The 10590-nt window shown below is 41.7% G+C and overlaps 1 protein-coding gene across 2 annotated transcripts in view; it reads left to right on the top strand.

Annotated features, from left to right (window-relative positions):
• Positions 1-10230, top strand: part of CNTLN (centlein) — a 377819-nt gene extending 367589 nt beyond the window's left edge. For both annotated transcript variants that reach the window (XM_090038766.1, XM_090038767.1), the window contains one exon: positions 9373-10230. In XM_090038766.1, the coding sequence (XP_089894892.1) occupies positions 9373-9474 (102 nt within the window). In that variant the 3' untranslated portion in view covers positions 9475-10230. The remainder of the gene's footprint in view (positions 1-9372) is intronic.
• The last annotated feature ends 360 nt before the right edge of the window (positions 10231-10590 follow it).

Consider the following 10590-nt stretch of genomic DNA (forward strand, 5'->3'; position numbering starts at 1 on the left):
TTTCTAGTCATAGTCAGCTTTTGTTTGGACATCACTGACAACCTGCACTGGATCTTAAAACTTCTTCATTTTATTTTAGTTATTTTCATAATTCTGGTTGTCTGTCTTACAGCTGAAATCAAGTAACGTTTGAGTTCAGAAATCCATTGTTCATGCTGTACATGCAATAATGTGAGCGTATGAGCAGTATATTTCATTTCTAATAGCAAAGTGGAGGGTTTTAAATGGTTTGTAAGCCATTTCAAAGGGCCAGTCATCTCTAGATAGGAAATAATTAATGAAAATAAAAATTATTTCAACGTCAAGATTAAATCCCATAATCTGTTATTAAATGATGATAGTATTTGCTTTGTTCGTTATCAGAAGAATATACTACTAATACCACCCAATTGTTTGAGTGGAGAAGATTTGAAATATCCATTAAAATGCCTTGTCCCTGCCACAAGCATTTCAACTCTGGCATATTCATTTAAATACCTTTAGTGCTACTTGTAAATCAGTAACACAGATATAAGTACCCTCCTTCTCTACACTTCCTTCAGATTACTGCAGTTGACATTTCTTTATTTATTTGGCAAATGATGAGAAAAAACAAGAGGCTCAGTTCACCCCAGGGGCAGCTGCTTCCCCACAAAATAAGAATCGTGTTCTTTGTTCTTCCGTCAATCATGTATGTGTTTGTCTTCTGCATTCAGCTTGGCAGATCATAAAAGTTAAAGAAAAGATGCAGGGCCATATCAAGGGAGACCAGAGAATTAGCAGCTTTTTTTTTTTTTTAGTCCACATCTACTTCCTTATCTATGTTGGGGGGAATAAATCATGACCCCAACAGGTGAATATGAAGGTTTGTGCATGGATGGTTGGTGGCTCCTTTTACAACTGCTTCTAAAACACCTGGTTCCATGATCCAAAATGCTTAAGCTCATTGTGTCATGGAAGCTTTTTTTGTTAGGACTGACCGGAATAGAATATGGATTTTCATCTGTGCTACGCATTTACATGCTGTCTGTATGTACACATCTGCAGCATGGCATGTCAGGCTTGCTTTCTTCACTTATTCTGAGAAAATGTTCTTTCACTTGCATCAGATCACTTAACACTGCAGTTTGATATAGTGTCTTTTTGTGCCATTGAGTCAGGACTCTGGAACGTAATTGCCCAGCAGTATTGATTTTAATTGCCTAGGTTTATTTGTGGACTCCTAATTATTGACTGGAGGTAAATTTAATGGAGAAACCTTTATGAACACTGGGAAACTGCTGCTGTTGCTGTTATACATAATGAACTGCATCATATCCCTTTAGATCATTTTTCAAGCTAATTTTATTCCACTGTGACAGTATGATAACATTTAAAGTGTCATAGACGTTTTATTTTTATTACTGACATACGCCATTTTACTGCTGCATTAGAATTTGGGGGGGAACTGGGGAAAGCACTAGTTGCTCCTTAATGTCATTTTATAGATTCCCTTAGAGCGTAATCATAAACTATATAGTACACCTCTGATTTACAGTTCATCTACACCTCTTTTTTTTCTGCATTGTTATGACATGTAAGGGCTTGTATTGCTGCCAGTGTTAGAAAAATATTAATATTACTATGATTAATAAATATTTATGTGATAGTGCCTGGAGGCCTGCATCAGAATCAGAGTCTCGTTGTACATAGAAATCCATGTGAAGAATTGTTCCTTCTGCTGAACAGCCTAATAAAGAATTTTCTTTTTAGAATGTCATTATGTAAATAATAATTGTATTATCTAAAGAAATAATCGAGTTGGGAATTCCACCATGAGAATTCCACTGTAATGTTTATAGTTCCTTGTTGCCAAAAGCTGTATCTTGATTGGACAGCTAGGTCTTTTCAGTGTCCTTAGTATTCATTCCCAGTGGCTAGAACCATTAATTTTTCACTGAAAAATTAATAAAAACTCGAAACTCAGTGACTCCGTATATGAAAAATGGATTGGTGTGAAAGCTAAAAGAGTCCTGCAACAAAGGAAGTGCTGTATTTGGAAGTGCATTCATGTATGGAGACTCTTCAAAGGTAATGCATAGGAGATTGAGCAGGAGAGAGACAAAGCTAGAGGAAATATCAGGGCTCCATTCCCTCTCCATCAATGGCATGGTGCATGTATCAACTAGTGTAGGCTATTATATTTGTCTATAGCTGTAATAGGATGTGGAAGGAAGATTCTTCCCTTGCCTCCATGCACATTTCTTCCCAGTATCTATGCCAAGTATTTGAACCAGGCCTCTGGTAAAATGTCCATCTCTTATACTCATGAAAAAGCTTCACAGTTAGGGAAAACCTCATTTAGCTAAATGGGCATCATGCCTTCATTTGAGTTAGTTTAATCTAAGTATTTCTGTACCTCTCAAAGCCTTGCAGTGGGTCCTCATAACATTACATCTGAACAATTTATTAATAATTTTATAAAGGAAGGAAGAAGTTTGGCTGGATTTCAGATTGCTGTTTGAAGTCTCTAGGAGAGATTTTTTCACAGGATATAAATAGTCATCCAAATCTTTCAAGCCTTGTACTTCATGACAGGATTAGCTTAATAGATCCCTTGTCAGGTTTTGCCTCAGTTCCTTTCATTCCTTGGGGGGCCCTTGCATTAATCACTCCACATACAGTAAAAGCTACAATCATAGAATATTTCTTCTTAGGGCCTCCTTTCCTAATACACAAATCATATTCAGGTAATAGTATCATGCAGGAAAAAACCTTCCCATCTTTTGCCTGCCTTTTCCTCTGGCCTCCAAAGCCATCTCACTGAAGCCTATGGATTATCGTTCCCTTGAATAGGAGCTTGCTGCAGTCTTTCTATCCTTAATCTGCAAGGGATTCTCCACAACCCTCCTACTAGAGCTTGCAAATTATCCATGGCCCTCTCACTGCCTTCTAACCGTAGACACTCTTGGTTCTCATTGGGAATGTAGCCCCCTACCCAAGACTTAACAACGCTTCAGATTTCTCTGTGAGGCATCCCCCTGTTTTTTCCTTGAGTTCTCCCCAGTAACCATATCTTATTTTCTCCTCATCCTGCCAGAAGATTGTACTGAAAGCTGTGGGTGTATCTGGGATTTGTTAATGGGGGGGGTTGGCAGGCTGCCCCCTGAACACCTGCCCATGGGGGTAGAGGTGCAGGGGCAGGCAGAGATACAGGTGAGGCATGGCTAAAATTCCTGGGCTGGCAGGAGACACAAGGGAGCTGGGCAGGGAGTAGGCACACAGGGGAAGACCTGTGCAGGGGGCAGCCTGCAATACACCCCCTTTAACAAACTCCAGATACACCCATGGCTTACAGTACAATCTTCTGGTAGGACAAGGAGAAAAGAAGGTACAGTTACTGGGGAGAACTCAAGGAAAAAGCAGGGATATGGGTGAAGCATGGCTAGAGTCCCTGGGCTAGCAGAGACAGAGGGGAGCTTGGCATGGAGCAGGCATGCAGGGGAGGACCTGCCTGCTGCTATGCCCAGGTGGCAAGGGGAGTCCCAGAGCTGCTTCTGCCCTGTATTATCTGTGGGCTGCAGAGAGCAGCTGCATGGAGAATGGGTTTATATGATTCTCTGCTGATTTCAAATTTAAATGAAAAATATACTGGCATAGGAAAATGCAGAACTTTCAGCTATGTACTGAAGCCTTATGCTACTTAAGTGTGTACATGGTGCTAGCTACCTTCCTAAAACCTTCCCCAAGCATATGGGGTATGCTTCTGGAGAATTTGTTTCCAGTTTTTTTGAAGTCATGAAGCAGGCTGTAGCAAGAGTCGTCCCAGGACAGCTACAAGGCCATCAATAAAAGTACATCTGACAGGCTTCTATTAAAGATGAAGACTGTAGAGATCATCCAGAGCTGGATGTGTATATATAAGGAGAACTGGATAAAAACATAAACACTTTTTTTGCAACTGACAAATGTGAAAGAATGCCACAACACTGAATCTTCCAATGCTCTTGATAGAAATGAATGATTTAGATAGAAAGATCTCTTTAAAGATCACTTTGCCATGACATGCAAGCAGCAGAAAGTAGCGAACAGCAAGTAAATATAGATAGAATAATATGGACCCGGGACAGCAGTGAGGTAATGCACTCATCTAAAGAATAACATTAGGAAAAATATCAACTGCATCAAAAATTAATGCGGTCAAGCTAGTGGAAGAAGAATTTATGAGAGACTTCAAAATAATTATACTGTTCTTGTTTTAAAAAAATACATAGGGACAATAGGAAAGAACAGTTATGGAGTGAACAGAAAGATGGAATTAGTATTTTTACAGCACAGTGGAGAGTAACCTCCACAAAGAATATGAGATAAGATTATGCACTTATATTAATACAGATAGAAGCTGTGCTCAGTGACTTTGATCCTTCTCCCTACACAGCCAGAAGAATAGCAGTCCTTGTAACTTTCAAGAAACTGCTAGCAAGTATGCTTGACTAGCTCAGCAATCCCATATTACAGACATAAGGAATGTACTCTGACAGTTTGAGATCATGTCCAGCCAGCAAATCCTAGCCCCGTACACATACAGCTCTCCTGTGGCAGCCTGCCCTGTAACTGTTGGGCAGGTCACAATACTTGATCTGCTACATCAGAGGGCAGTTCAGTATTTTACCTGCCATCATCTTGTACAGATAATTTCTTGTAACATTTTAATTATAAAAATATAAATAAAGCAGACCTACCATTATTTCAACACTTCTCTTAGCTGTCAATTTGCACTAGTTTTTCATCCTTTTTATATGTTAATGTTCCTTTTTCTACTGGAAATTTGCAGGTACCTTGTCTGGCATAAGCACTAGACCAGGGTTTTGTTCAGAGCCTAAAAAACATGATGGTGATAGAAGAGACTTTAATAATGAAAACAGTAAACTGTGGATGGAGCTAACACAGGGGTTTTCAATCGGGAATACATGTACCCCTGGGGGTACTTTGGAAGGCTTCATGGGGTATGTGGCAGTGGTGCGGAGTAGCCAGTGGCACTTCTGGTTTGCCACCACGCACTGTACCGCCCACCTCCCCACACTTGTTGACTGACCACCAGGGAACACCCCCGCTCACTCGTTGACTGGTTGCCGGGGGTATCCTGACCAAAAAAAGGTTGAAAACCCCTGAGCTAACATATTGTCAAAAATTAACACTGAATGTGGAACTCTCAGAAGAAATAAACACACTGGATTAGCTTGGGGTGGAGTTTTAAAGACAAAGGAAAACTATTTTATCCACTCAACAATGTTGATATACTACCAACAGTCTGAATATCTTATTTGTCTCATCCCTGATGGCATATTTAGGAGCAATTCTTCCCCTTTCTGACACCAGGTGTAACTGTTCTTCCAGCTGGAAGAATTCTTAGTTAGGAAGGGTACTACTCATCTTCCCTTAGAGGGGGAATTCCAGTTAAAGAGCAACAGTTACACCTAGTGTCAGAAAGGAGAAGAATTGCTCCAGTATTTGATTGAAGGGGCTTATTCTACCATTCACCCCGCACAGGGAGCAAGCATCAGCGGTTGGGTCTGGCAAACCCTAGCTACAGTCCCCCAGGGCCAGAGGGGCCTGAGAGGGGAATAAATCCCCTTCTTTTCTCCTCTGCCCCAGGGGGCCATACCAGCTGGCATCTGGCCACACCCCCAGCCCTGCTACTGAAGTGGTGAGGGGGGGAGCACCAGGTGGACCCTGGCCTGGGTCCATAGTGGTGGAACAGGGAGGGGAGAATTAAACACTGTCCCTGGCCAGTTCACTTAAGGTTACTGTCAGAGCTGGAGCAGTGAGCAGAGAAGTTCCTGGCAGGGGTTTACTTTCACAACATACTGGAACATAATTGCTAGCATCACCTGGAATGTTCAGGAGATTTGTGGGGAGGACCTTCACCAGTCATCCCAAGAAAAGTATAACAGCATCCATGGTCAGGGGCTCCAATGGCCTGGACGCTGTGATGAACCCTTAACCATTGTTCAAATGTCACCCATACCCCCTCGGTCTCTTGCCTCAGCATTCCCTAGCCCAGCCAGTTAGGTTTGAACAGGCCTCCCGTACTGGGAGCAGGGAACGTACGGCCATAGATGCCTACCAAACCTTTTACTCAGCATTTCCGGTAGCATGTTGCTCCACAGTTAGTGTCTTATCTGATTGTCAACATGACTCTTCAGATTTTTAAAAAAAATCTCATGGTCAGCATCTCTGGAGACCAGACATGTCCTTGGCAACTTTACCCCTCCTGTATACTGGGCAACGCTTTCTTGTTGTCTCAACTGGATGCCTGGTGCCATTGTAGCACTACCTGTACCCCTCCATTCTTTAAAAGACTAGAGAAATGCCAAGGGTTAGGCCTTTCCCAACTGGCCCTGGAAACTGGTGTAAGTGTGCCATGGGACGGGGAGGGGGACCATGCACAGGCTGCTTTGCCCTGGGCCCCGCACCTGGCTGGGATCATCTCTGTTTATAGCAATAGCATTTTACAGACACAGCAAAACACAATCACTACACATAACACAGTCAAGCTTGATTCTTCTCTGTACCCAGCAAACTTAATGATGCTTCAGTAGTGGTTCCATCCTGCAAAACACAAAGACTAGAAGGGAGGGGCTCACCTCTCTTAGTTAGTTTACTCTCAGCTGGTACACTGTGGCTGCCTTTGCTTGGCCTATAGCCATGCTGGCACTCATCCAAAAAATTCCCATCTCTGCACCTTGCAGAGCTCAGCATCCCCTACCTGTAGAGAAAGCCTCTGAAAGATTGCAGGTGACAAATTACACACCACATATGATCTCTTTGGAAAAACTCTTCCTACTTCAAAAAGGAACCCCCAAACCATGCGTCTGCAGAGGAGAAAAACAAAACATGCCTCTGATAAGCTCGCTTCTTTTCCTCTGCCCAGAGTAACTTCTGGGCACTGATCTCTGTTTACACAGCTCTACCCTGATGCTTCCCAAAACAATCTGTTACACTCTCTATCTGGGTTCTTCACTGTTCCTGAACAGGTGGGAGGAAAACCAAATTTTCCCTTCACTTCCAATCCCAAATTCTCTGCCACTGCCTGAGCAGATGTCCAGTAAAATACCTTGTCTTTTTCTGTGCCCTTTCCTGCCTCTATTCTCCAAGGCACACAGGATTGCAAAGTATGTGTCTCACATTCCTTATCTCTGAGCTGTCTGAAACTGCACTGCCTGGATAACACTCTGCCTTGCCATAACCTGCACCTGTAACTTACCCTTACAAATTCCACAGCAAACACGTAAGTGCTCTTGTAACTATCCACAGAAGATTGTAACTATTCCTAAAGACCCTAGAGTCAAAGGACCCTGTTCATTCACACAGCCATTCCAGCAGAGAGATAACTTTCTCTGCTTTCTAGCTTCCTACTGCAAACACAACAGAAGGTTCTTACTTAATCCCAAGTGGATCGCAGAACATACTTGTGTCCACTACCCTGCCTGACCTAGGCAAACAAAGTCTCCTGGTCAGCAGTAACAAACAACATCTCTTGCACAACACTTACAACCCTAGTAACAATTACCATACAGCTCTACCTTACTACAAATCTTAGCTAACCCCTCTAGAAAGGGTCACTCTGTATCAACACATTCCCCCATCAGTCAGGTTACTGCCCTTAAGTTCCAGTTCCAGGGCTCCAGTCAGCAACTGCTGGTACTGGACCTGGTCCCAGTTTCTGAGTCAGTCCTGAGAGCCCCACATTGGGCACCAGTTGTTGGCTCTGGATTTAGGATCTAGGTACCTTGTTCAGGGCAGGAGGACCCACCCCCAGACCAGCCACGACCTTTCCATTTGATCATAGGCAAATTTATTGATACATAGTGATAACAAAAAAGAAGCAATACAAACAATTAAGCAATTCTATATATGTATCAAATCCTAGGGCTGTCAAGAGTCAAAGTACATCTGACCAGGATGCAGGCTTCACTCTGAGGCTTACTCTTAGGTGTCAGATGTCAGCATGGCAAGACAGCATTCTGAAGGTGGGATGCTGAGGCTCACAGAGACGGGCTGCTGGTATGCCCTCGGTCCACGGTGGCCTTGGAGACTCTTCCTGGGGGACAGGGAAGGACAGAAAGGAAGAGAAGGAGGGACCCTTGTTACTCTCAAGTCTCCGCTTTTGTATTCTCCTTCCCTTCTGATGACTCCTGATAACTCTTCATCTGTGGCTATATCTGGTTGGTCGTCTCTCTGTGGTCACACATCCACATAGCCAATTGCCCATCTTGAGCCCCTATAATACACATATCTATACCTATAAGCCAGTTCCCAAAACCAGACCTTTAATGCCATTTTCAAGCCAGCACTTCCCACCTCCATGCACTCATGCCTCAATTATACTGACAGCAGAGTCTAGCAAATAATGAATCTAGACCGGGGTGGCCAACTTGTAGCATGGGTGCCACAAATGACACAGGTAGTCTCTATGTGTAACCCAAAGCAAACTGGGGAGGGGACAGGCAACGCAGTGACATAGGGAAAGGAGCAGAAAGCAAAGCACCAAATCAGGCAGGCATAACAGGGTAGGAAGCAGAAAGCAGGGCAGCAGATTGGGCAAGGGAAGGGAATTGTAGTGGCATTTGAGGAAGGCACAGAGCTAATTTGTGGCATGCCTGCCAAAATGTTGGTCCCCACTGATCTTAACCATTTTATATGGAGTAGCACGTACCCAAAAATGTCCAAAATAATGCAGCAGTCAGGTGATTGGTAAGGATTAAATTTACAGAAAATGACAGGCATCAGCTATTTTTCCTTTAGCCAGGGGTTGTAGGTAGATACAAGAGACAATTTTAGGTTTTCTGTACAAATATTGTAAGCTCAGCTGTTTTAAAATTGCCATTTTGTATAGAATAACAGACCCCACTGACATCTTGATCAATGGAGGGTTTTTTTCTGCATTTATTTACAAAAGTTTCACTATACAACTCTGGAGGCACTTAGTTACAGCATAGGTAGCTGTAATGATACTCTCACGAGAGTAGTGAACATACAGTATGACTTCTGTGTGCCCCAGAGATGACTGTAACCTCATATTGATCAGCTGATTGAAGATAAATGACAGAGGTGCTAGGATTGCAGATTACATCATTAACATGGTCAGTAAACCATGAATTGTTCAATAATGCGTTTAACTTTTTTCATTTTATGCTTTTCATTTTATGCTCTTTTATCATTTTTATGATAAAGAACATAGTTACACACACTAACCAGGCAGATCAGCTTTAAAGAGATCAGGTGTCTGCAAGTATTCTAGTTGTCAGAAATAAGTGAAATCTAATGGTTTAAAGATATTTAATGAATGTTTTTCAGCTGAACAAAATGCAGAATTCAGTTATCATTTTTCTTACTGTGTTTCTCTTTCAGTTTCCTTTTGCCTCATATTTAATGGATGCAGTACTGGAAAAATTAAATGAGAAGAAGAGACTGATAGAAGAGTATAGTTCACTTATGACACAGACCATATGATATTTCTGTGAACTGTTTGGGTTTTATTCAGAATGACTAGAAAGAGTATGTGTTGTGTTCTGAATGTCTTTCCCTTTCCCATCCAAAACTAATAATAGTCCTGTTCAATACAAAAGGAATGAGAGTTTGAGAACAAACTCATTTTGAACAAGTGGAATTAATTGCAATCCCATTTTAAACAGAAGGTATGTGGCATTTGATTTCTGAATACACAAATTGTCAAACACCAGTGCAAACTTAATTTTTTTGTCTGAACACATTAGTTAAAAAAAAGCCAGTGCAAACCTTTGGAAGGAAAATATGTCACTGAAGTGACTAATAAAGCATAGAAATTGCACAAGCCAGTAAGAGTACGTATACACCAAACAGCAAAGAACCTGTTAGCTGTATTATTCCAAACATGTTAGCTGAGCTTTTTCCAGGAGTCTAATAGTTTTGCATATAAATCCAACTGAATTTCAGTGAGATTGGGAAACTTTATATCTTTTGCTTTCTTTGCTGATCTCAACTTCAGTGTTTATTCCCCGTAAAATGACATACATTCTTAGGCTGGGCTTATTTTGCATTTTAAAAAATATTAAGAGTAAAAGTTGAGAACATGAAGTAAATAAAAGTGGGGAGTTATTCATTAGACTCAGACCACTGGGGAAATTATATTTTTTTCTGAGTGGGGGTGTATTGTATGTGTAATCTATTTACTTGTATTGAAAATTTCTTTATAACAATAAAAATGATTTCCAATGTCTCGTGTTTACCTTTGAACATTGTGTGGAAAATGTTGTTTATATTCTCTAAAATAGTGTTGCCCGTCTTCTGAAAGTAGCTCTTTCTGCTACTATCACAGTATCCCATGTGTTTCATGACATGCTACAAAGCAGCACTGTAACTGAGCTCAGTGTGCTGAGTGAGTTTTAGTCTAGTTCAGCGGCGTCCAACCTTTTTGAATGTGGGGCTGGATCATGAACTTTTTATCACCCAGTGGGCCAGCGAGCCATATTAATATTTTATCACCCTGCGGGCCGTATGTTGGACAAGTCTGAAATCAGGCAAAGCTGGCATAAACCCCCACCTGTGCTCAGCTAGTGACAAACTACAGCAAATGATGTCCTGGACTAG

This window comes from Crocodylus siamensis, chromosome 3 (genome assembly GCF_052110815.1).
Source record: "Crocodylus siamensis isolate JL-2025a chromosome 3, ASM5211081v1, whole genome shotgun sequence".
NCBI classification, from domain to species: Eukaryota; Metazoa; Chordata; order Crocodylia; family Crocodylidae; genus Crocodylus; species Crocodylus siamensis.